Source organism: Epargyreus clarus, unplaced genomic scaffold (assembly GCF_041222505.1).
Source record: "Epargyreus clarus isolate Ecla_fem2 unplaced genomic scaffold, WU_Ecla_fem_2.2 ptg000002l, whole genome shotgun sequence".
In the NCBI taxonomy this organism is placed as follows: Eukaryota; Metazoa; Arthropoda; class Insecta; order Lepidoptera; family Hesperiidae; genus Epargyreus; species Epargyreus clarus.
In genome coordinates, this window is record NW_027332210.1 from 6,089,278 (window position 1) to 6,117,259 (window position 27,982).

General features: G+C 34.7%; 1 protein-coding gene across 1 annotated transcript; it reads right to left on the reverse strand.

Annotated features, from left to right (window-relative positions):
- Positions 1-336: 336 nt before the first annotated feature.
- Positions 337-24,891, reverse strand: LOC140744563 (uncharacterized). The gene is made up of 40 exons (XM_073076208.1): positions 24,683-24,891; positions 24,288-24,391; positions 23,632-23,780; positions 22,852-22,928; positions 21,469-21,686; positions 20,866-21,039; positions 19,242-19,414; positions 18,798-18,878; positions 18,266-18,339; positions 16,776-16,924; positions 15,736-15,887; positions 15,230-15,300; positions 14,848-14,915; positions 14,381-14,530; positions 13,728-13,895; positions 13,080-13,220; positions 12,492-12,664; positions 11,533-11,610; positions 10,974-11,145; positions 9,707-9,761; positions 9,491-9,609; positions 9,001-9,152; positions 8,754-8,836; positions 8,427-8,644; positions 7,993-8,160; positions 7,474-7,668; positions 7,008-7,180; positions 6,447-6,524; positions 5,903-6,062; positions 5,531-5,534; positions 4,480-4,664; positions 3,880-4,114; positions 3,419-3,630; positions 2,901-3,080; positions 2,421-2,567; positions 1,913-2,085; positions 1,432-1,506; positions 1,061-1,087; positions 930-968; positions 337-688 (listed from the first exon to the last, which is right to left on the reverse strand). The coding sequence occupies exons 1-40, from the start codon at positions 24,741-24,743 to the stop codon at positions 364-366; spliced, it is 5,436 nt and encodes a 1,811-aa protein (XP_072932309.1). The 5' UTR covers positions 24,744-24,891; the 3' UTR covers positions 337-363.
- Positions 24,892-27,982: the final 3,091 nt, after the last annotated feature.

A 27,982-nucleotide genomic window follows, 5' to 3' on the forward strand; every position in this document is an offset into this window, starting at 1 on the left:
TAACCGACAAAAAAGGTTCGTAGTTAAAACAATTTTAAATTACGGGATTAAGATAACATTTTTCGCCTGGTAAACTTAAGACGACTTTTAGCGACTTGACATTCATCCTTACGACTATGCTTTTTAGGGTTCGGTACCCAAAAAACTGATGAACATGCGGCCAAAGTCGTAAGTAAAGTTGTCTATTACGATGCTATTACATTAATTTTGATTTTGGCAGCAATAATAGGGAGGTAGATTGAGAATTATGTTGCCCTTAAAAAGAACTTATTGCGTACATACATAGATTAGGTATAATACATATGATTAAAATTAAAATAAAAGCCACCATTTCATTCAGAATTAAATTTATTGAACATTTTGCTATTCATTTTCGTCAGGTTCATTAACGTTTTCATCACGACTGGACTGATAAAAAACTTCTTTTTCATCGTGTCTCAAGTGAGATCTTCCGTTCTTTTCTTTTCCCTTCGATTTCTTATCTCCCTCTCGTTTTCCAACGCGTTTGTCATGAGATTTGTGTTTATTACTCTTTAGTTTCGGTTTCTCGGTTTGTTTCTCGACCTTGTTTTTTTCTTTCCTTGCTATTTGTACTCTCTTGCGGTCTTCTCTACTGGATTCTGAATCGGAATCGGAGTCTGAGGAGCTGGAGTCATCTTTTTTGGATTTAGTATATTTTGTCTTGTCGCTAAAATCATGTTACATTAGAATTTATGTCAATTACAGGTACTAGGCATATGTTGATGCTGTTACAAAATATACTCAATGGTTCTATAGAAACGTTGGTTGTCCATCGCACGTTTTTCTTAATAGGGGGCTTCTAGATTATTTCAAAAAAGTACTTTCAGAAATTGTACTGCGGTCAGGCTAAGTGACAAAAATAATCGAAATTATTGTTCTATTTATTGTTGGATTAATATATTATTTACCTTTTCTGCCTCAATGGGCTGTCTTCGTCTTGTTCATCACTGAAATAATAATATCACATTACGTAAATATGAGATAAAAAAATTAAAAATATCCCAAAAATTAAACATTGTTTCAAATAAACATAACAAACCTATCTTGGTCCCGCTTGTCATCGTCTCTGAAATAATATTACTTTTACTATTATATCTAGATACGTAAGACGGTACACGATACAAAAATCTAGGTAGGTAAGTAAGTATAAATCGAAGAATATAAAATCAGCTAATACCCAACTTATATGTCTGATGGTTTAAATACTACCCTCTTACTTGAGTTAGCCAACCATATTTTCATTTTAAAGCATAAAATTGTTGCTAGATGATATCACAACAAAATCCGACGGCGCTCAATATTGCATAACTTGACAGGCTTTTGGAAGTTACCAAAACCAGGGTTACAATTGTTTTTAAGCTTACTATAGGCTACAAAGCTTAAAACATAATTAGTAATGTAGAAATATACTCCTCTACGCCATCCCAGTTCACGCTCCATTCCTCGTGCGTGATACCAGTGCGGAAAACTCGTCGACAGTTCTCCCTGAAATTTTCACACATGATTTTATTCCGAAAATATGTTGATACCAGTTAAAGTGGATTTAGGGGGAAGATCATTATAAATAAGAGGCATCAGACATAATTTCATCTAATACGTGGCTAATATCAAGCAGTGATTTGCAATTTGGAAATCATTGGTAGATATTCTTCTAAGTAGGTAATTCACCTAGTGATTTCCGTTGACCACGGACTTTGATCATCCTTAGATAGGATTGGAATTCTACTATAGATAAAATTATAACACCTCGTGAAAAAGTACAGACAAGAGTAGGTACGTCCCTAAAACTAGGTACTAAGGATCTTAGCACAACTGTTATAAGGGTGAAATACATGAAGTGACGGTTCTGCTGTATATGAAGTATGTAGGATTCTAACATATTAAGACTTACTCTACATCCTTGTTAATAGCACATGAGATGAACTGTCGATTCTTGAAGACACTAGTGTAGAGGAAGGGTCCGTGGCAGCTGTGGGATTTCGGGTCAATCTTACATGCCGATATAACGCCAATAACTCGTTCCTTGTTTCGATATTTCACGATCAAAGGGCCTCCATGGTCGTTCTGCAAATGTTATTTTATTTACAGGATATTGACCAAAGTTGAACCAAGATTACAGTTAAAAACTATAAATTTAATTTTTAAAAGGGCCTATTAACGAACGATTTGTTGATACGCAATTATTTCATAACTTTATATTTGTAATAGATATAAATTTGGTGGAGTTCAATTTTCCCATTCGTTTTCTTGGATTTACCAACTAATGGTGAAATACCTACTATAATGTTAAAGGAAATGTAAAAAATGTATGATGCATTTATTTCAAGTTTAAATGTATCTATATTAAATAATTATACCTATAGATATCATAAAAAAGACCTTTCAAAAATAACAGTAACCTCACAAAATCCTCCATGGGATGTCATACGCCTCGCAGCGTAGTCGTCGGGATCTCGTAAATGTCTTCCTATATCAATTTGGTAGTCCTCCCCAGGTGCTTCGAGATGACGTCTTGTTTCCACGTCTGTGCAGTTCGCGTATTTTTTCTAAGTACGTGAAAAAAAATTAAGACTTTAATTGAGATATTCCTAAAGAGATTTTCGCGATAAGTATTCCAGGCTAAAATTTCAGAAGTCGTGCATGATACTTTTCGAGCTGTTACTACTTTACTTATCCCTCTCAATCAGAGAAGAGACCCGTGCCCCGCCCAGTAATGGATTGATGATGATGATGACTACTGACTATCGTTTTAAATCTTGGCTAACTGGTGTTAATGAACCGTTTATTCTTGGTAACTGTATTATGCGTTACTTGAGTGAAAGCGTTAAGTTTTCTCAAGTGTAAAGTATCAGAAAAAATATTCGATAACAAATTCTCACATCACATATTTCACTCAATTTCTTCATGACATCCTTAGTGCAAATCATGTATTGTGTGATGATGTTCCGGAACCTCGGGGCCCACTTCTTGGCACATTGCTCGTTGTCCATAACGCACACCTTGGCTTCTTGGAGACACTTCGCGTTTTCTGGTATATGCGCTGTAGATCGGTAGACACCCTAACAAAAGAAAAAGTGTAAATAATATTTGAAGGTTTTAGAATCCTCTTCGGTTCGATTCTGGTAGCACCACCTATTTCTGCCTAATAACAAAGTTAAGCGCTGCTGTGTTCTGGTTTGTGGTAAGGCAAAAAAATCTCTTCTAAAGGTATTCCAGCTTATTCTTCAAGCGTAGCGTCGCGTGTGTGGCCGACCTCAGGAAGAAATTTGATCTCATCTGACATCGAAACCGAAAAAAACACCTGATAGCATTAATGAGACGAAATCAATGATCAGTGAAACAGTGCAAAATACTTAAATGCAAAAAGATAAAAGAATAGAATGTTTATTTTACCAACCTCCCTAAAGTTACTGCCGCTGCCCCACCCAGCAATCCAGCCTTTAGTCCCAGCTTTCTCGAGGTCCCTGCTCACGTTGTTGTAGCAGACCAGACTCGTTGCGAACTCACAGTCACTCTCAACGATACCGAACTTGAACGGCTTGTTGACTTTCACGATGGCAATGTCGTTGGAAGACCATTTGATGCTATCTTGGAAATCAAACTTGTAGTCTAGAAAATAGAGGAAAGTTATAAATTGCGTATTTTATAACTGACCCGGCTAACGTTGTGTTGCCATATGAATAAAAAATGAACAACCCGTATCACTTAGGGGTATGAAATAGTGATAGTGGCTGATTTTCAGACCTACTGAATATGCATATAATATTTGGTGAAATTCGGTAAAGCCAGATAACCATGCCAGAAGCCATGTTTATAGTCAAATATTAACATTGAATAGTTTTTAAAAAATCTGCTTACTCTTAGGAATACACTTCCACACGACCTTCCGTCTGTGTTTACAGACACAATCATTGTTCTTATAATCAAAGCTATCCACAAACTTAGTGGTTCCGGAGACAATGTAGAAGTGGTCAGCGTCTTCAACGCATGCTGCTGATGTCAACACGTAGTAAGGATCAACTATAACACCACCACACAACCAGCCGCGGTACTTATGGGCCTTTGCGGACTCTTTCGTTAGTTGTAGATATACCTGGTAACAAAGGAATGATGTTTTCTAAAAACATGTATTTGAAAAAGTTATTGTACGTTATATTAGTTTAAGTCAAAAATATATTGTTTAGGACGTTTTCATTGTTCCACAGTGGAAACTGATTAGAATTGACTACGCCTTCATATAAGTATTTGCTTTGAGAGTAAAAATTACCAAATCGTGATAAGTAAATCGCTTGATGATAAGTTTTTTTACCTGAAGTTGCTATCCCAACATCTATTTATTGTCTATAATTTTCTATACAAAAAAATATATACGACCGAATTAAGAAACCTCCTCCTTTTTTGAATTCGGATAAAATTACATTTTAATTTACTTATTCATTATTATATGCTATATCTTACCATATAGGGCCTCTTTCCTACGCCCACAGTCTTACTATACAGAATCCTTCTAGTATCTACAATGCTCGTATTTTCGAACTCCCATCCTTCATCTTCTATTTCATTCAGCTTGACATCACTTGAATTGCTCTTCACTTTAGCGTGAGCCCGCTTTCCTGTTTTTGCTGGATTTGAAACGGCTGAACCTAAAAATATTTTAAAAATTATAATGCCTGAAATGAAGAACGTGCGAAAAGGAAAACAATTCTTCCAAAAATCTATGTAAATGAGAAGTGGAGTGCATTCAGATGAATGTCTAGTTGCTGAAGACATACAAGTAGAAGAGGTACAGAGGCAAACAAAGACTATTTTAAACCCGGTTAAGAAGTTAAATTATATGCTATAGCAAATATCATCAATTCCGTTAAAGACTTTATTGACGCAACCCATCTCATTTTCGGAAGTTCATCCCTTACTGTACGGCACAGTAAAGGGATGGTAAAATTGATGCTATGCAATCATTTAACAATTTATATAAGTAACGCTGCATCGCAAAACACTCTTACCTAAAATATATAGAAAAAGAATAACAAAAGAACTAAAGGTCTTCATTTTAGGCAGCCTTTTGTTGGAAGAAATTATATTTCCCAATCCAGCTTATTAATTATTTGGTCAATTTACTATGTTGTTCCACTCAATTGAATTTTATAATACGTTTCCGATAGGTTCATGAAATATTGAAAATTTTATGAAAAGTCATTAATTAAATAACTAAATTTGATTTAAAACAAATTCTTGAATCATTTATTTTAATGTTTAGCTGATTGAAAGAACGGAATTGAGAATATAATATGTATGCAAGTGTCTTCATATTATGAACATTCCTTTTTGCTAAGTCAATTATAAACATGTTCTGAGACAAATATTTATTACACAATAAATGTTGCAACTGTTTAAATATTTATAAGTTCAGGTATAAAATAATCCTGTATCAAGTAAATAATAGTTATAGTTTAAACTAAAAAACCACGCTAAAATCGCATAAGGAAAATCGTTACTACTGATTCCTGACGATCCTGATGAGGGATACAATTATTCAAATCGTGTATTGTCATAGGTTCTTGATAATTGTTTAATATTTTAAATAATCGGACCGTTCCAAGTGGGTCAATATCGAGTTAAAGGATTATGTTACATACATACAGGTCAAAGTAATAAAAGCGTTGTGAAAAGTTCTTATTTTTTTGTTGTTGTGGCAAAATGTTCATGGAATATTTTTAAATTTTATCTTCTCCGGATAAGCTTAAAACTTTGCAAATCTTCGTAACTTCTACACAATTCATAGGATATGGGATTTGGAACATAAAATAAGAGCGAAATCGTACACAATAAATAGTTCAAAGTTTAATTTATTCCATAACTAAAATTTTTAATTTTATGTAACCGTAGCATTAGTTGCTTTAGTTTCGTTGACAGTTTTCATGATGAAGCCGCTCTCGGCAAACACCTTGTCTCCAGGGGTCTCTCCGTGTGTCTGGTCTTCGTTAGCTCGTTGTACAATTTCTGGGACTCGTTCTTGATGTTCTAGCTCATTCTTGGCTGGGCTGTTAACATTTATGAGGTTATTTTAAAAAATCAAATCGTAAAACAGTGTTCGTATTTATTGTTAAGCTGTGTTCAGATTTTTGGACACTTCTAATAATCAAGTTTGGAATGGAATTAAAGTAGGTGTCATTTAATGATTTCTTCTAGAGATAATGAAACTAAAAATATTTTTAAATTTTATGAGTCAGTCGTAGTCATTTTTCAGAAAAGAAGGATTTTGGAGAGAGAACCTAAATTACTACCTAAAATAATATTATAAATATTTCTGAGTTTCTAATACAAATATCAAAATCTTTAAAATATCCAGACTATTAACCATCTAATTGCATGTAAATCATCGTGATTTATTCCTCAATAGTTATTTTTTTTTATTATAAGTTTACCCATCCGGATGATCTTTCCAAGACAACACTTTCTCCTCATGCGTTATTCCTGTTCTAAATTGTCTCCTGCATTTTGGTCTGCAAAAATAATCATTGAGAAAATTATATTAACATATAGCTAATTAAATATTATAAAAATTATATTTGCATTATGTATCGTACATTTTGCTCCATATTATTATCTATATTGACGTTATATAAATGGAACGTGAAGTTTAATTTTGCTCATCTTGTAGAAATATATCTTGTAGTTATAATATCTTATCTTAAAATCTCAAAGGTATGTGACGTCTACCAACACGCACATGGCCAGCGCGGTGGACTACGGCCTAATCCTTCTCATTCTAAGAGGAGACCCGTTTCCAGCAGTGGGAAAATAATGGATTGATGATGACCATGATGATGATAATAACTTATGTGCAATTGAAATACCACCTCGACTCTTAACTAGATTAACTATTTAGTACTTATAAGTTTTAAGTATATAGTTTTGGAACCGTTTAATAAGGCAAATTTAACAATATAACGAATATAATCATCACTTTATGAAAATAATCTCACTCAATGTCCTTGTAGATAGCACATGATATGAATTGTCTGTTCTTGTAGACGCTGGTGTAGAGGAAGGGTCCATAGCATTTATTGGTCCTCTCCTTCACGAGGCACGCTGATATGACACCAATCACGATAGAGTTAACTCCTTCACCATAGATCAATGGACCTCCGTGGTCATTCTGTATAAATAAATCATTGAGGTTATTTAACCATTAATTAATGGAATGATCAATACAGAAGTGGGAGTAAAGTAAAGGCATAAGAAATAAAAAGTATAGAAAGAGTAACTTCATTTTATTTGACAGAAGTAAAGGTAGTTAAATAATAGAAATAAACCGTTTAGAAAGAGTTTATTTTATTTGCAGAAATGATTTTATCCGTTGCCTGAAAGCTGAAAGCATTATTCATACCTAATATATAATTATACTTCAAAATTTATGTCCGCAAAACCGTTAGCATAAATTTGACTTACCTCACAGAAGCCTCCATCAGCTTGTGAAGCATATCGTCGGCCAGTTGTCAAGCTCTCGTTACCACTTGTTTCGTTGTGATAAGCAGAATGTAACACGAGATTCGTTGGTATTTTCTCAGTCCTCTTAACAGGAATTTCTCTTCTTGAATCCTCTTCGTCAGAATATTGAATGTCCGTACAATCAACGTATTTCTCCTGAAAGGAAATTCAAATTTATATAACCAATCTAGAAGTTAATCAGTTAAAGAAAATGATCTAACAGACTAACCAAGCACAGAAAATTATAGGAAACACCCAGTAATGTAGTGTAATAATAATAAATTTCCTTGGATATAAAATCTGGATGCCAGCGTGGAAATTCTGAACTGTACCTACTACCTGTTTATAGCTGTGGATAAACCCTTATATATAAAAATATCTGGTAAACTCAGTAAAGAAGCCAAGAAGATAACGAAAGAAATGTTCAGTATTAGAGCTATTAATGCTGGTCAAACAAAATCTAAAGAAACCACCACACACGTTACATATCTCCGACATGGTCTGTCCGATATCCTTAGTGCATATCATGTAGTTATCAATAATGTTGTGGTAACGGGAACCCCAGCGGCGCTTGCATCTGTTCTTGGGGATAATTTCGACATGAGCGTCCAGCAATGTCTGCTGATTTTCCCTTCTTCTGTTTACCCACTAAAACGTACCGTAAATAAGATTAGTGTTCTCGATACTTAAGCTGAATTGGACGTAGGTACATTAAGCAATTTTTGGACACAATAATATTGTTTGTTGGTGTGATAAAGCAAATTACATCATCGTTGTATACAGCAGATATGTGTCATGTTCTAAGTGGTCTGCAAATCCTTTGATTTGGGTACATTAAGGAAGATGACTATTTTACTCCAGCCTCACGCTACGGATTATTGTTATAAATCTATAATGCTTAAGCTAAACCTTACATCATTATATCTTGCAGTGGTGCCCCATCCAGCAATAGTGACAACGTTTCCAGCATTCTCCAAAGTCTGGCTCTGGTTGTTATAGCAAACCGGTTTGGGGACGAAGTCGCAACCCCTAATCCTACGGTTGAAGTCAAATCCATCCTCAATCTTTACTACAGCAATGTCGTTATTCATCCATCTAATGTTGTCGTTTTCATGCCCGTCGAAGACGTAATCTGAAATTTGGTTTTGAATAATACTTAACTGAAAATACTTAAATCATTTTAAGAAAAGTAATGATTGGGATTACAAAGATTGGGATAGTAAGTTAATTATTTTACTTACTTTTTGGTATACATTTCCAAATAGCTTTCTTGGCGCCGTTTTTAATACATGGGTTATTGTATCTGTCGTCTTCATCTGAGTATCTGGAATCATTTTATTCTTAATAATTCCTATGGACTTATCTCTTTTAATTTTACGTATAAATTTTACTTAAATATTCATCATTAATACAAACTGATTTATTCCAACTGCTTACGTCTGCTTTTACATCTTTTATAGGGATAAGTCTTAAAACCTACAATCTTACTTATAAGTTCCGGAAACTACATAGAAATGTTCAGCGTCCTCAATGCAGGCAGCAGACGTCAGGATGTACTCTTCATGGAGTATCACGCCTCCACAAAGCCAGGTCCTGTAGTTTGGCTTCTTTTTGTTGGTACGCGGAAGTTTTAGATATACCTAAGTAAAAAATATATCATTTTCTAGACTATTCTATCTTTTTCTTATTCTTCATTTTTTAGACTATTCTATCTTACTTAGTTTAACTTAGGTTTAATACTTTAAGTACGTAAATATGTTCTTTACGGTATCTAGATAAGCCGATCTGTAGTCTCTCGGAGCAACAACGAATTTAATATCTATTTAGACTTTTATATCTGGTTTATCACGTCCTCTAAACTAAAATTCTGTATCGTGAATCTTTGTGGCCACGCAGTATTAGGTATAGTTGTGATATCGCGCCATTAGGAGTGCTAACAAACAAGAAGATGCGGTAAATGAGATGTCAATTTTCTTACCATGTAAGGTTTACCGTCAGATACTTCTTCCCCATTTATTATTCTGCGAGTATCATTCAATATCTTCCCTACATCCTCAGGCAGATGTGTTGCAACTTCTATTGCTTCAATATCTACAGCTAATTCAAGAAGTTCATATTGTTATTTATTAGGTATGTTTCACTTAAAATGTATAAAGGAAATATCAATTTATTAGAAAGAATTAAATGGAAATACCTGAAAAATATATAAGAAATCCAAAAAAATAAAAAACATTCCTCATCTTGATGATTTTAAACCGAACATCAGAAGAAATGTGATATCAATGTTTAATTAATTTTTGAATTACACGCTTTGCAAAATTATGATTTGTATTATTTCGAGTGACCTTACTAGTAATTACCATTAACTTCTTCCCGTCATAAAAAGATAAGTAAAATTTCATTGATAAGTAATATATTTTCTGTTTTTCAAATCCACTTTATAAAAGGTTGTAACCTTAGAGAATCACTCATAGGTAGCTGGACTTTACATTTTCCCACAATTTTAACAACTTTTTATCATACAATTTCAGAATATATTGATCAAAGAATAGATTTTATTTTCTTAAATATGGGCTTTGTCACAGCAGCATTTGATAACATGTTTTTAATAATAATATACTCATTACAATAGTATCTCATAAGTAGGGATACGTAATTTTCGCTTATAAAAAATCGCATAAAATTTGTAATAGATCAACAGAAATGTTTCTTGATTAACGACATTAAGTAGTTGTCTGTGAAAATGATTGTATCTATCCATAATTCCATCCTGTGGTAATTCTTTGAAAAATTGTAGTTTTGAGGAGCAAACTAGTGTAGAATTTATGTTTGCCAATGGTGCAGCTGCAGCTATTCATTCTATGTTATCGATGGACAAAATAACTTCCTAATGTTTTGATAGGCTTCATCCGTTCATGCCCAATCATTAGTATAACACAGTAGGCGTATAACTTTCTTATCTTTTCGCTTCAAACTTTATTTTCTAATAATGTAAATAATCGATATTTCGCGGTTAACTGCTAAAATATAAAAAATCGCATTTATTGGGCAAATTAGCATCTTTTCGCATCTATTTCGTGTATTACGTATCCCTACTCATAAGTCATCCAATATGTTCTGTTCAATGGGACCTAAGATTCAAAAAAGGTTTTATTTTTCAACTATGTAGCAAGACGGTCTGATCGTAAAAATAATAAACTTCCATTATTCAATGAGACCATGTTATTATAAATAGTTACTGTAGATTAAATAACATTATATTTTTATTTATTTTTAGATACTTATGACCATTTCGAGCTTTATCAATAATACCCATGTTTATCGGTACTACTTAAAAAATTACAAGTTCAACAAGGATTTTCTTCTATCTATTACAGATCAAATGAGGAATGTTTCGCTAGCAACATTTGAAATATAATATTTTTTATTTTCAATTTTATTATTTTAAAAGTAAATCAAGGTGACGTTACATTATTTACAGGATTTATTTTTATCGTATGATCAAATGCTCGAAGGACGATTCCCTCATGCTGAATAACTTTGTCCGTGGCACTTGGTTCAGTATTGGACTTGTTTCTTCTCTTCTGCTCTTCTTCGTTTCTTCTCATTTGACGTATTTCGTTCTTCGCAGGACTGAAAATAAGCAATCAAATTTAGGCAGACAGCTCTAATATTTGCAGACAAAGGAATAAAACTGAAACTATTTATTTATTAATGCGGTAGTGACTATTATGATCGATTATGTTGATTTATATTATTTTTTACTGTCTGCATTAATTGTTTACTTTCCGTACAAGCGATGAGGGGTCTAAATTAAGTAGACGAACAATAACGTCTTCTAAGAAAAACATTCTGCTACGTTTACCAAAACTACGGCAAAACCCTCTTTCTAAAATTTAAAAAGAGGGTTTTGCCGTAGATTTTATTTCATAAAATTTAGTCAGTGCAGTTTCAAGGGCTGAATAATATTTGGTTGCAAAAGACTCATTATGGGTGGCAATAAATAATAATATAGTTTACCCATCAGGATGATCAATCCAGCTTATTTCAGTTTCAGTGTGAGTTTCACTGGATCGGAACAATTTGTTACAATCCATCCTGAAATAATTCATTACATTTAAGATACATATTTATAAACGTATGTAGCAGACGTTTAATAATTGTATGATATTATTTAACGAGATAATTTTAGTAACATGTGTATTTAAAAGTTCTAAAGTAAATAAGTTTTTTGGCCTTCTTGTACCAAATGCTCGTACATTTAAAAATATCTTACGCAACATCCTAGCAATAAAATAGTAGAAGTTATGAATATTCTGTTTTGGAGACGCTGGTTCAAAGAAATGCCTATAGGTAAGTTGGGGACTAACCTTTTTATATACCATTTTTTTTATGCGGAGAAATCCTCATGGATTCCCTTACGCCCGGGGTGGCGAAACGGATATGTCGGACTCTTACCGACTAAAACTCCGCGGCGTTCCTCTGGACGCTCGATGCCGGGTCACGAGAAGCGTTAGCATTATATTCAAGGCCCGGCTACTTCGGCCGGCGCTGATGTTAACGCCAGCCACGTCCCTCATGAGATGAGCGTGCAGAACGCACACACAACAACTCGAGCCCTAAAACTGGAATTGGATTCCCCCGAATCCGCCTCGGTGGGCTCATGATATATACCTTTTTGTATAACCTAACCTAACCTAACTTAACATTGAGATTAGATTATTATTTAATCTGTTCATTTAATTTGGTCTGACGCGCATAAGGTCCCGGGTTCGATCCCCGGCCAGACAGTATTTAAATGATGAATTTAGATTTTTGTTTCTGGGTCTGGGTGCTTTTGTATTTGTCTATGTGTGTGTCTATGGCATCGACACAGGGAATCGTAGTCTGGGGCTGCGAGTGTAGAAAGCGTTTAAATGTATATGAGTTTTACATGAATAATTTACTATAGCCTGATATACTGAATAAAAATATCTTACGCATGGTCCTTATAAATAGCGCAAGTGATGAGCATTCTGTTTTTGAAGACGCTGGTGTAGAGGAAGGGTCCATAGCAAATGTTAGTATCCTGTTTAACAAGGCAAGCTGATATGATGCCGATGACGACAGCTTCTGTACTTGTACCGTATATTAGGGGACCTCCGTGATCGTTCTGGAAATATTTAAAAACGAAATTAACTAAGCACCAAATACCATAAGTAAATATGACTTTTGTAAAGTCGATTAACATAATAATGATATAAATCATTTAAATTTTGCAGTGTTTAAACAAAATCAATTTTAACTTTTAATTTTCTTTGTTTCGGGCTTGTTTCCATTGTTTATATGGTCTCTTAACCTCTTTTATGTCCCATAAAATCTCATTACAAGTAAATAAATGAACGAAATCTATTTCATTTTTTTTTAATTTCATTGAATAAGTCTACGTTCATATTTATAATTATATGGTTTGCCAAATTCACTATGATTGCTTTAGATTTGCAAATATTTCATACTTTTGCTATCTAATCATATAAGGTTCCTAACCTAACCTAACCAAGTAGACCTTTTGTAAATACAATAGTTACTTCACAAAACCCTCCGCTGCCCATTTTGCGGCGTGAATGATGAGCCGAGTGGAGGACCAGGTTCTTCGGGACTAGCACTCGCCTTTTGGTCTCTTCATCAGAATCTGAGTACATGACGTCTGTGCAGTCTACGTACTTTTCCTGCCAAAGGGATAACAGTTTAACACGTTGTCAATCTTGGATCAAGGGATATCAACTGATATTTTCAACCCGCTTCACACTGACCATGTCGCGGATATTTTATTGGCTGCTATATATTTCCAAACAACACATTCTTAATTGGTAGCAGTCGTAGATGACTTTTCCTTTCCATGTCCTTTCTACTTAGGTACACTATATGATTTTGATCTTAGATCTCTGAATATCCTTGGATTGAATAAATTCTGAGAGGAATTTCCCGGAAAAATAACTACAGGTATTGATATTGAGAGGAGGTTAGTAGGTGCTTGTTGATTTTAAGCAGGCCATCGTATTTATTGACATATTATGTCATGTACCTAATACAAATTAAGTGATGATTTCAAGATTTTCAATATTATTCGGAAATCTATTAGAGGTCCGAAATTCAAATCTGAGTTTCATTTTCAAATCCTACGATCGGACTTCGAATTCTTCAACTCATTGTTGAAGATTCATGATGATACTTACCCGACAAACATCACTTAGTTCCGGTATATTATCTTTGGAGCAAATCATGTAATTATCGATGATGTTGTGGTACCGAGGCCCCCAGCGCTTCTTGCATTGTCTCTTGTTTATGATCTGAACTTTCGATTCTAGGAGGTCTTGGGAAAAGGAAGGACCTCGATTAATGCCCTACAAACAATGTGTTTTAATACTATCAATAGTTCTCGTAGGCCCGTTATGTATCAAGTTTTTACAAACAAAAGATCTGAATTTGACAACGTTGAGTAGGTATAGAAAACGTCAAATATCGATCTTTTGTTTGTAAAAACTTGATAGATAACGGCAAAGCATTAGATAAATTGATAATTAATAACGGGTCTTAATATTTTCATCTATTGGGTACTCATAAGAAACGTCTTTTGTTATTTTTTCTTGCACTGATATATGGCTGTGATTATGTAGAAAACAACGTACCTATGTCTGACCACAGGTCTAACTAATTATATTTACTTAATAATTACTTTCACATCTTATCCGGCTGTTAGTGTTAACTTACTATGAGGTAGTTGGCACGCTCCTTAGATTTTCACACTTTAAACTAAAATCCACTTATACTGTACATGTACATGTACTGTGGATAAACTTAAGAATTAATTATAATAACACATGCATACATCGCTATACTTATCAGTACTGCCCCAGCCAACAACGGTAGCCCGGTTTCCAGGGTTCTCCAGCTGAACACTAAAGTTGTTGTATCTGATGGGTTGTGGAACGAATTCACATCCTTTGACGAGACGGTTGAAGTCAAATTCCTCTTCAACCTAACCATAAAAAATGTTACAATTAAGGTTAGAGACAATAGAATAGGTAATTTGTGAGTGTGAGTGATCTTCCGCTACTCGACAAAAAATGGCACTACTGAATTCTGAATCACACTATTGAAGTTTTTTAAACGATTTGCTTGCTATTATTTCCTATCCGATCCGTTTTCTAGATTATTCTTTATAGGCAGACAATAATTTTAAATATATATAAATATAAATATATACAAAGAATATTTTGAAATTAGACAGAGATTTCCATCAATTCAATGAAATAAGATAACTTAAGCATAATCGCTATTTAGCAATGTAGTAACCTTAACAATTGCTATATCGTTGTTCATCCATCTTAAGTTGTCATTCTCGTGACCATCGAATACGTAGTCTGTAAATAAAGATAATGAACATACCATGAACACCTATAAACTCTTTTTCAAAATTGAACTTTTATCGAACGTCGAACACTTTTATAATTTAAATACTTTATATTTTTTATCATCAATGTTTCCGTATACCAAATTTTTTGATTTTAATTTTTACCTGATCTGGCAGGTTCACCATAGATATAGGTGTAGCGGTGAAACCTTCTTGATCAAACCATAGGTACTTGTTCTACTTTCTTTTTAACCTTCTTCCCAATTTCAAATTTGGTACTTCAGTTTGCCTTATATGAACAGTCTGGTAAGAAACAAAACTTACTTCTTGGTATACATTTCCAAACGGCTTTTCTCGCATTGTTCCTGATACAAAGATTGAATTCTTCATCGTATCTAGGAAAACAAAAAAAAAACAAGTATTAATTAAGTAATTTATTTGGTTTTTCTTTTATTTTATAAAGGTTTAACATCAATTGACTAACAGTATTGTCTATACAAGCGAGTATCCTCTCGAAGTTTGATTAGAGTCACTTTGGTTGGACAAGAGGCTTACCTACTATTACTATAATTATTTCTAGAGTGACACAGTTCTTACGTTTCGGTGGAAGGATGATGATGCTGGTGGACACATGACGCGACAATCTTTTTCAATAAAACCACGCATCTATGATCGATTTCTGGTAATCCCTGTTCTATGGAGACGGTTGCTATCGGCGACAGTACTTACCATCACGTGGAGTATACGCTCGTGCTTACTTCTATATTATAAATACATTACAATATATCCTGAAGGGTGCTACCACCTTGAAATGAATTGATTATTCTTACTTATATGTTCCGGAAACAACATAAAATTGCTTAGCGTCCTCTATGCATGCGGCGGACGTCAGGATGTACTCTTCATGGACGATCACACCTCCACACAGCCAGTGTTTGTACTCCGTATACTTTTTATTAGAAGTTGGTAGCTTCAAATATACCTACAACATGTAATATCAACATTCAGTAGAATGCATTGAATATGATTATGAAGCAATGTCATACACAAACTTAAGCAATTTTGGGTGCGATCAACATCTAGTACAGAAAATGCATGAGTGGCCACTGATGGCCACTGGCTTAAGATTTTCTAGTCTTCAGAAGGTATGCAAACGTGAACTGGTTTGTCGGACTTGTATCTGGCTTTTTATGTATCATCATCGACCCATTATTGTCCCACTGGGCACGGGTCTTCTCTCAGAATGATAAGGATAAAGCCATAGTCCACCGCGCTGGCGTAGCGTATTGTTAGACTTCACATACCTTTGAGTTTTTTTTCTCTTTATAAATCTCTCAGGTATGCAGGTTTCCTCACGATGTTTTCTTTCATCGTTTTAGCAAGTGATAATTAATTCCTAATACGCACATAATATCGAAAAATCAGAGGCGTGCCTGGGATTTGAAGATCGAGTTTCTTAACCACGAGGCTATCACCGCATTTATATGTATATTTAACCATAATTTTGATGGAGATATTATGAGCAATTTGAAAACATCCGACACTGGTTGCCTATTAACCTGTACCTTAACCACACTTATTGCTACCTTCTAACACCCGTGCTTAAGTACTGTTGTGTTCTTGTTTAAATGGTTTGGTAAATAGACATTTCCGAGGCGTTCCAACTTAGTTTTCATGTGTAGCGGCGTATCTGTAGCCGACCTCAGGTAGGAATCTAATTTTATCTGGGCTTGACTATCTTTTCTTGGGTGCCCTTATCATCCCTTACGTGATGGTAAGGAACCACTGCCATAGTGGTCCCTTACCATCACGTAGATGTCATGCTTTTCTCCTCCTATAGTATAAAAAAAGAACTATGGTGGTTATTTACCATATAAGGTCTATTATCGATAACTTTTTCACCATCAATGATCCTCCGAGTTCCATTCAGTATTTCCCTTACGTGAGATATATTCGCATTGTTCAATACGTCGTGTACTTTTGGAGATACTGTTGTAGCTGTTTCTAATGAGAGGACGCCTGAAAATAATTTGTTTTTTTTTTAGGAAAATTACAAGATTTTCTTATGTTTTTGGATGTTTTTTTAAAAATTAGAATAGGTTAAAAGTAAGTATGTTTAAGTGATGTTAAGTAGTCGGCCATGAATGAGTTGCTACCCCTGAAGATTAAGTTAGATAGAACAACAGCGCATATCACTGCTGTCGTAACTTGTAAGTTACAAATTAATCATAACTTGCTTTATCGGTGAATGAAATATCGTGAGGAAATGTGAATACCTGAGGGGTCTTTAAAAAAGAAAAAGGTTTTTAAATGCATGTGAAGTCTGCATTGGTTGTGCATATTAACGCACTTGGCCAATGTGGTGGACTACGGTGTAATCTTTATTATTCTGAAAGCAAACGCGCGCCCAGCATTGGGACAGTAATGTGGGTGGTAGCGGTGGCTACAATGTTGTATCATGAAGGCTCTACCACCTTCGTATAAGGACTGTAAGATAACTCGATTAGTAGGACACGAAATACATACCAAAATCATAACATAATACACTCAAAGAGCAGATCAAACATGCATTGATATAACACACATTCATCATGGTTGTGTCAAGGTAAAGTTAAGTAAATAAAAATAATAATTTCTATTTACGACATGAACAATTTCATGGTGCTGGTTGAGATTAATGTATGAAGTAGTGAAGGTTATGCTACAAGAATATGAAGTACATTTTTTAGCAGAATATATGCTATCTTATGGTCATAGTCTTTATTTCCATAAATTTAATTAAGTATAGAATGTTCTTATCTCATAATTACATAAGTTTTCTCTCATTTTATCTTTAAGGCCTAAGTAACATTTATATTTACTTTATTATCATTACTACACAATTAGATTGTTTCGTACGATTGCCAAGTCAATCTATTTATTTAAAACATAACATATTTTAAATGTTGATATGGTCTCATGATGTCATTAGGTTAGCCAATTATATAATAACTTAGAGGTCCCTTAAGTAGAGACTGAATAAATTAACCGACTTATAATACACATGGATTTCACAACTTTTTACGGTAGAACAACAGTTGCGAGACTTGGTTTTTTTACAAGTTATGTTTTTGATGGCATTATTATATAACAAATGACGTGTCGTTTGATTCGTATGAATTGTGGAAGTGCCGTAGGCTAGATTTTCTCTCTTTAATAAATTATTTTCAAGAAGTAGGGATTTTTTGTTTTTATAATCTCATAACACTTAATTTATTTAAGTATAGGTTAAAATACAAAACACAATAGCATTCAATTTTTTTATTATTCCAATTAAATATTATCCTTTAATTTTAGAAAAACGAGTACTTCTTATTTTACCAACACGAGTAGTGTTCCTTAATTCAATATCTTTTCTTAAATTTAAAGTTTCTTCTGGTTTGCTTTTTGGAGACCTGCAACATGGTTTTGAACACTAAATATATCTAAGTAATAAGTAAATATTATATTTTACGAGTGGTGGAATCCTTTGTAGCGTCGCTGTGGTGCCTCACAACCTTCTGATTTATAAAAGCAGCGGTAGGCGCTTATGTATTCTACTAGTTTGAAGTGTGCGGTAAAGTTAGAATTAAGTAGATAAAACTTAGTGGTAGTAGTCGTAGGTAGTTAAAACTCAGTCTTCGGGTGTAGGAACGAATCTAATCATCATCATATAATCACTAATCTTATCTGGGGTTAATTAAAGGTGTTCATGGACGGCGGTTGCCACTTAACAACAGTCGGAATGCAAGCTCGCTTGCTACTCTTGTAAGTAATACATATAAAATTATTATTATTCGCTTAATATCATAGAACTATCAAAATGTTACATTTGGCTCTAATTCTTAATAATAAGATTTAATTTATTAATTACTTATCAGAATGTTTCGACCAGTCAAATGTAGTTTGTGTAACTTGGTTATTTCCGGACCGTAAATATCTTTTACAAGTTGCCCTGAAACAAAAATGTAATTATTAACAAAGTCAATAAAAAGAGATTGTTATAGTATTACAAGCTTCAATTACAACATAGTGCAACTTTTGAATAGGTACAATAAGTTTTTTAGTTTTTAAACTATCTATCCAATATCTATCCAATGATCTATCCAATGTTTGCCTACCAAAGACATTTGACACTTACTCCATTTTAGAATTGATATTTGGTAGACAAAATTTGGGTAAATTGAGTATTAATGTGTATTAGCGCATTAGTATATCCCTTGTTATCGTGTAAGAATATCAGTTGCAAAGTCTACGTTTTTTTAGGCAATGCGACCCGCAGACAAGCATATTTTGTATATACAAATACAAAACAAACCCCTTTTGTTTCTCGATGGCACAGCTAATCATATGCCGGTTCTTCCACACGCTGGTGTAGAGGAATGGTCCGTAGCACCTCTGGGTGTCGTTGGTGGTGAGGCAAGCGGAGATGATGCCGATCACTACTGCGGTGGGGCCGTGGCCGACGACGAGGGGACCGCCGTGGTCGTTCTGAAGAAAATAATGAAGTTATAACGAAAACTTAGCTAAAAATACTAGACTTGGTCATTCTGAGGATTTTTGAAATCTCTATTAACTAGACATATTTTTTGGGCAATGTGCAGTAATAGTTCAGTACATTTTTTTTTCACCGCGCATAGTCAAAGTTGAGGAAAAAATAGTAAAAAAATTAAAATCTAAAAATAGTCCTATTTTTTTCATGGCTCCCTTACATCTTTTAACAAATTTACATTTCAATATGGTAGACCAACTATCTGATAGTATTTAACAGAAAAAATAAACACTGCATCATCAAATTTGTACACGCGGTTAACGAAAGAAGATGAAAAGGGCTGAATTTTTCAAAAAATATAAAATAATCGATAGTGCAAAAACGGTGACACTTTTACTAAGGTTTTTTTTTTCTCTGACAAGTCAGACCCTAACCTATGTTCTCTCCAAGTTTGTTGTGGTACTTACGGGACACCCTGTATAATAAAGTTATGGAGAAAGTTTAAGTGTCTTGAATTTTCTTATTTCTGAAATATAAACAAAAAACCCATAGACCAATGAGTTAAGAAAATAAAAATGTATAAGTAGAGGGGAAGAATGATATTTTATTAGACAGTTTATATGGAGGAACTTAAAACGCATTATCATTTGGCGTTGATCAAAGATCGTGATCATCTATCTCACCTCACAAAATCCTCCCGAAGACTTAGCTACCCTCCTCCATTTGTCGTGCGCTGCTGTGTGAACTTCCAGTCTGTTCGGATTAACAATAAACCTTCGAGACACGTATGTATCATCTTCCTCGTCGGAGTACACCAATTCTTTGCAATTTACTTCCTGCTCCTGTGATATTGTAAATTTTTGTCAAAATATGGTATTTTAAGTGTTTTGTGTATCTACCTAAGAGTCGACGTCATAATTGGTACTTTATCAATATCTATAAGAGTATTACAATTAATAATTAAAAACGTACTAGAATTGGCCAGAACATCTTTTACAACTACGCACTAATCTTTTATTTACAAAAAATGTATAATTGTTATTATCAAAACAGCATTTAACGTGTATAATATAAAACTACTAGTTGACCCGGCAGACGTTGTGTTGCCATATAAATAAAAAAGTTAAGGGTGAACAACCCTTATCACTTAGGGGTATGAAAACTAGATAGTAGCCGATTTTCAGACCTACTGAATATGCATATAAAATTTGGTGAAAAATGGTAAACCCGTTTCGGAGGAGTACGGTAACTAACATTGTGGCACGAGAATTTTATATATAAGATTTTCAGACAGCAACTGACTGTTTTCAAACAGAAATTCCTTTCAGTCCATGAGCACTAAATTGCAGTGAATAGCTGAGGGAATATAATTGCAGTCAAACTACAAAATCAGGTGTAAATAACTTTAAAAACAGTTAAGCTCTGACCGAGGGATCTAAATAAAACGTACACTACAAATCTGACTGATAGAGTCGGAGTCCACGCCGTCCTTCGCACAAATCATGCTCTCGTCGATGATGTAGTGGTAACGGTCGGGCCACCGCTTCTTGCAGTTCTTCTTCGATATGAGAATCACGTCTGTTTCCAGTAGATCCGGAGAATTCATTGTGGCTCTTCCGAATGACTGTAGCATGAATAAGTAATATAAGCATAAGTAAGTAGTATAATATTAGAAAAATCTTTGTTTTAGAAAGTCATTCTTCGTCATGGCGGTGACTGAATTAAGGTCACATTTTATTTTTTAATTAGACATTATATTTTTTTTTATCTACCAGGCAAGTTCTTTTTGGTATTGTGATTATGATGGATTAATCTGGTGATGTTATGTATATGATAAATGATCCATCAATGATTCTGAGAAGATGACAATTTGTTCCACGTCCCTCGATAGTTGCTCCCTGGCAATGAAACTTTTTTCCCTTATAATGCATGTATATTTTTAGGTTTATTATAGCAAATATTGTAGAATTTTATTAAAGATATTATGTTAAAGAGTCACTTGTATAACTAGCGATAGGCACTTAGGAAATGTTATCTTTGAACTATAACTTACATCTCCAAATCTATCTGTTGAACCCCATCCAGCAATAGACCCAACAGTTCTTGAAGCTTCTAACTCTGCACTCTGGTTATTATATGCAATTTTTTGCGGGATGAAGTCGCAGCCACGGACACGCTTTTTGAAGTTGAAGTCGTCTTCAACCTTCACGATCGCTATGTCGTTGATCATCCAGCGAATGTTGCCGAGTTCCTCGCCGTCGTAGACGTAATCTGTAAATGTCTTTTTATTAATAGAATTAAAGAGATATGCTGTCGGACTATAACTATGATTGGAAGTAACCGTTCCATGAGTGCTCCATCTATTCCTGTTCTATCAGTGTGAAGCTTAAAGGATAAATTTAACTCAAAAGAAAAAAAATATTCATATAAGTTTTTAGATTTCAAAACTCACAATATCTCCACTTCCTATATCGAAGCTTGTAAATAAAACCGTATTGTCTCCCTTGAGCAGCGCCGTAATCAGTATGACATTATACTGTTATACGACATCATAACTGGGAAAATAGATTGTAACGAACTTTTATCCCTTATTGACCTCAAGGTACCGTCAAAGCATTCTAGACATATTAAGCCATTATTTAATATTCCTCGTGCAAGAACCAATTATACACAAAATTCAGTTTTCTGCCGCATTATAGATACATATAACAAACATTATTCAAACTTAGACTTCTTTTATTTAAACAAAACCTCACTGAAGAACGCAATTATAAATATGCATCTAACATTATAATGACAGACATACCCACATTGATATACACCACATACACAGACACAAACATACACACACACACACACACACGCACACATGCGCATGTACATACACCTAACACACCTACACACACTATTTAAGTCAAACACAACCTTTAACTTGTTACTTGTTTATTAATAGTTTATTGTACCAACTTGTAATTTTAATTTCTCATAGTTATTATTTAGTGTAATCCATTTTTGGCCATATTATATGTAACAAATTGTAATCTTCTTTTACTGATGTGTAACGCTGTTGGATTGCCAAACAAATGAATAAATAAATAAACTCTAGTTCTATCAATTTATTAGACCTAACTCTGACTTGACTCACCTAACTCTGACTCCCTATACTGGTCTATTTAAAATAGTGGTCACATACTATTAAGTGAAATGCATGCTTGTTCGCTACGTCTATATTAAAAAAAGAAAACAATCTACTGGTCTGTCTTTCTCTCTCCGACTGAAAGGGGTCCATAGGTTATTCCACTGTTCCAATGTTAATTGATGTCAACATCTTCATCATATATTACTTAAGACTCTTTATGTAAATGTAATAGACATTAGTGGATGATAAGGAGTGATGATTATGATTATGAGTGTAAATAAGAAAAAATAAATTTACTTTTGGGGACACATTTCCAAGTTGCTCGTTTTGCGCCGTTTGTGATACATTCGTTAGTTTCGCCTTCTGGGATCCACCTGGGTCAATAAGTAATTGTTTTATTTAGATTAGTACAAACCCAAAAGTTGATGTTATATTCTAAGTAGGTACCATGTAATAAATTGCTATTTTTATTACTTACTAGCTGACCCGGCAAACGTTGTGCTGCCATATAAATAAAAAAATGTTCAAGGTGAACAACCCTTATCACTTAGGGCTATGAAAAATAGATAGTAGTCGATTCTCAGACCTACTGAATATCCATATAAGATTTGGTGAAAATTGGTAAAGCCGTTTCGGAGGAGTACGGTAACTAACATTGTGACACGAGAGTTTTATATATAAGATTACACGAGTGAAATTTTCAAGTGTATGGATGGTGATATCCGTAACTACAAGAATTAGCGAATAATGCTAAAACGAAGCCGATGATTAAAACTATAACGGCATCATTAGATTTAAAAAATATTTTTCAAGCCGGGAGTCAAACAGGTTCATTAAAAAACATATACATCTTGTATTATTCCACCATCAGATATGTAATTTATAAGGATCATATTCTGGAAAGTAAATAGGCTCGACTTGGCGGAGGCACTGCCGTGCCTCCAGATAAATGACAAACTAAAGGAAAAATCTGTAAAATTACAAGCAATCCAAAGCGGCAGCGACAATCTCGTATTCATTAAAGATATAAGAGTAATACCTACTACCAAAACTTAAATAAAAATAAAATGGTTATACCTATGAGTTCCAGAAACGACATAAAAGTTCTTAGCGTCCTCAATGCAAGCAGCAGAAGTTAGTATGTACTGCTCATCTATGATGACGCCGCCACATAACCAGTTCGGGTCTTTATCTTTCGTCTCAGCTAACGCTGGTCTGAGGTATACCTGAAAAAATACCTCACTTCATAATATAGAAAGTATATAAAATATATACTGTTTATTCGGTAATCAAACTGATTTTTTACAATATAGGAGTAGCAGACGAGCATGCAGTCCGCCTGATCATAAGTGGCCACTGCCGCCAAAAGACATCTGTAATCAACTCCAGATAAGATCACATTCCTACCTGAGTTCGGCCATAGAGGTACCCTTCGCGCGAGTACTATTTTACGGTAAAGTCTGTCTCCCTTACCACACCCTTCAAACCGGAAAACAGCAGCGCTTAACACTGCTGTTATTAGGTAGAAATAGGTGTGGCGGTGGTGCCGCCGGAGTCGAACCACAAAGGGTTCTACCACCTTCAAAACTGCTGCTGAACAAAGCAACGCTTAACATTACGCAGAAGTAGGTGTAGCGGTGGTGGGGCCACACACGAATCGTAGGGTTTTCTACCACCGTTACAACTTTTCGTACGTTGCAATGTTATTATTGTTGTTATGCAATATTGCTTACCATATATGGTCTCGTATCCACTGCTTCATTACCCCTTAGTATTCTTCTGGTGTTGCTTATCAATTCTGATTGGTTTAAAAATTGTTCGAAGGATTTTGAAGACACTGCGTAGTTGAACAACAAAACTCCAAGTTTAATAAGTTATAACAAAAAACTTAATGAACACGTAATGTAAAAAGATTGATAAGGTGGGAATAGCAAATTTTCCGAGTTATATATTATAGCCAGTTCTATATTATGCTAAATTTGTAGGGATTATATAAAATTGTAGGCATGTACACACACACACATACGCACACACACATACTCCTTGATTTCTTAACCTACAATTCACTAAAGAAAGTTTTACGGAGAACGTATTAATTATAAACAAGTGCAAAAATAAACGTACCTACCCAAATTAAAACAAATTAAAATAACTGGACAAAAAGTTAGCACATATTTCAAAAGAGTCATCGCCAAACGCTAAGAAAATTAAAAACTAAATTAAAGCGCCTGGCTGTTAGCAATTTTCCGCCTGAATGAACACTGATTGTGTTGACATTTTCAGGGTATAACTTGTACTATGTAAAATAAAGAAATGCATTCGTGATAACAATAATGTAATGTTTGTAATAAGTTGTTACAGTAACTTTTATGTCACATTCTTTGTAGGTAAATCTTATAAAATGTGCATATTTTCAAAATAATACAATGATAGGCAACCCGTAACATTAGCTTAATATAAAATAGATGGCTGATGTTATGCCTTTATGCTTTCACTTATGTAATTTAAACTGTTTTTCGATTGTATGTCAAAAAGCATCAAAAAATAATAATTACAATTTTTTCAAAAAGCAAATACTTCACTTTTGCTATGCCAAGACTGACGTTGTAGAGTTGTTAAACAAAAACTTTTATGTAAAATATTTTTTAACATTTTTTTCAATCCATATTAAATAATAAATCATTACTAATAGATATTACTACCAGAAATAAATTAAAATACTAAATAAATGTACTAAATTAATACCGTAATCAGCGCCATCTAACGACAATATATGAAACTTCTTATAGTTTATACTATTCGACACTAGATGTCACTAGTTCTTTTTCAAGTTCATGCTACTGTACAATAGATGTCAGCAAGTTGCAAATTTTAACGTTCACTAAAAATAATTATCAATTTGCTAGAATTGATGACGTAATAATTAAAACTAAGTAAAATAAGTTATATTCATGAATATTACTTATTTCACTTGCTTCGGGGGGGGGGGGGGGGGACTTTGTTTCTTTTTTTATTAATTGGTGTTCTGTCGAATTTATTATTTTATCAGTATTAATCATATTATCAACATAATGCAGTAAGCGAGTTTAGTAAGTAGGTACGGACTCTATTTAATCGGGACGCGAAAGCGATGTCGCCTGCCACGTATCAAATCAATCTATAGTAAATATTATACATAGAATTGCTTATTATATTTACGTAGTCATTTGGCGACGGGTTGGCTACGGCGTCAATTTGGAACTGTAGCTCCCAGTGTAGAATCTGACTGCGCTTGAGTTCTGAATTTAACGGTGGAAAGGAATAAATAAAGCTAAGTTAGGTTAAGTTATGCGCTACTGTGTTCTGGTTTGAACGGTGTGGTAAAGGAGATACTTTTTCCGAGGCGTTCCAGCTCAGTTCCGCTCAGTAGCGACGCATCGGTGGCCGAATTCAGGCAGAAATAGTAGGAGTAGGAATATCTAATGTTATATATACATTTTTTTCATTTTTTTTTCTTTTCGAGGGGGAAACCTTCAAAAGGTACCCGACGACGTGAGAGCGACGCCGGATTATGTGGGATTTTTACCGCACTAAAAACCCCCCCGGTGGCCATCCCCGGCGCTTGGTGGAGAACTCCGGGATCTCCAACGGAACACAACCGGAGTCCTCCAAGCGCGATGCCCGGATCACGGATGGTGATTACGACGGTATGCGACCACACATACCGCCGTCCTTCCCGAGGTAGCATACTTGACGGTTCGAGCTCCCACTCTTGCCGCCTGCAACCCCGGAAGCTCCCTTTTAGTCGCCTCTTACGACAGGCAGGGGACACCGTAGCCCTATTCTAGTCCCGGAACTACAGGGACAATCTAATCTTATCTAGGGTTGATTACAGATGTCCATGGTCAGCAGTAGGCACTTACCATCAGGTGGACTGCATGCTCGTCTGATATTCCTATATTAATATAAAAAATAAGCGCGTACACGCAGGCGGAGCTGCGCAGTAAACTATATTTTGAGACAGGTATAGTTCGTGCCAAACTGCTAGTCCGCTCTGAAGTTGTTGCGAGCAGGTGTATTCATACAATTTGCTATGGCGACGCGATTCATTTCTATACCTATTCAAAGCGGACTAGCAGTTTTACGCGGATTATATTAAGTAAATTGCATTGGCAGTATTGCTATCAGAAATGCCATTTAGCTCGTAACTCGACAGTAATTGTTACGCCTGCCTGTGAGTTAGACAATAAACTTATCTTAGAACGAATTTATTGATTAGCTTCGGTATTTTGACTTTAGTGAGGTTTCAACTTGGGAATTAATTACTGAAATGAATATTACGTACGTCTGCTATATTAGGTATTGTAATATTAATGTAACTTGGTGTAGGTATCTACCTACCTGTAAAATATTTTTTATTGAAAACTTTTTTTTTATAATATAGGAGTAGCAGACGAGCAGTGGACTGCATGTCCACCTGATGGTAAGTGGCTACTGCCGCCCATGGACATCTGTAATCAACCCCAGATAGGATTAGATATTCCTACCTAAGGTCGGCCACAAATGCGCCGCTACCCCTGAGGACTAAGCTGGAACGTCTCGAAAAAGTCTGCCTCCCTTACCACACCCTTCAAACCGGAACACAGCAGCGCCTTAAACGGCGGTGGCGCCTCCGGAGTCGAACCACAAAGGGTTCTACCACCTTCAGTTGACGCATATAGAATTATTATATAGTAATTTAGGTACCTACAAGGTTGTAGACGAAAATCTCCCGCGCTGACCAAGTGCTAATTAGGAAAGGCGATGCTTTCCGAAAAAGATCGATTCGAATCGAAGTGTAATAGATCGATTCACAAAATTGAGGCCCAAAGAATCTGTTCTCCAAAAATCGATCGATCTTTTCCAGCTAAAAGGGCGAAAATAGCGAAAAAAAGGTCATCAGGACCAAACAAGCACTGAAATATGCATCAGTCGGCAAAAAATGTCTATAACACAATCAACCAACTTCGAAAAGATCGACTCACACGTCTACATAATATTAAAATGTTTTAATTCTGTGATAATATTAGGCAAAAAATATATATTACTAAACATATAAAACCTTTGGAATTATATTCTACTGTACATTTAGTATGAGTTTTTAGGTTTTGACAGAAATGACTGTTTTTTTTGTTTACGTATTTCCCATATATTTCCAATCAGTTCTAATACAATCCGTTAGGGGCGTTTGAAAATGTATAGGCAAATACGCAAACAAATACCAAAACATTCATTTTTGTAAAAAAGTAAAAACTCATACTAAGGGTACTGGTCCCCAAACATAGAGCTGAGCTCGGTCACTACGGAACCCTCTTATATAGTGCTAAAGGAACTTGATATTTTAGGGTTATACAAAAATTATATTGTTATGAATAAATATCAAGAATCCGGGGGGTATTCACCAAGCGAG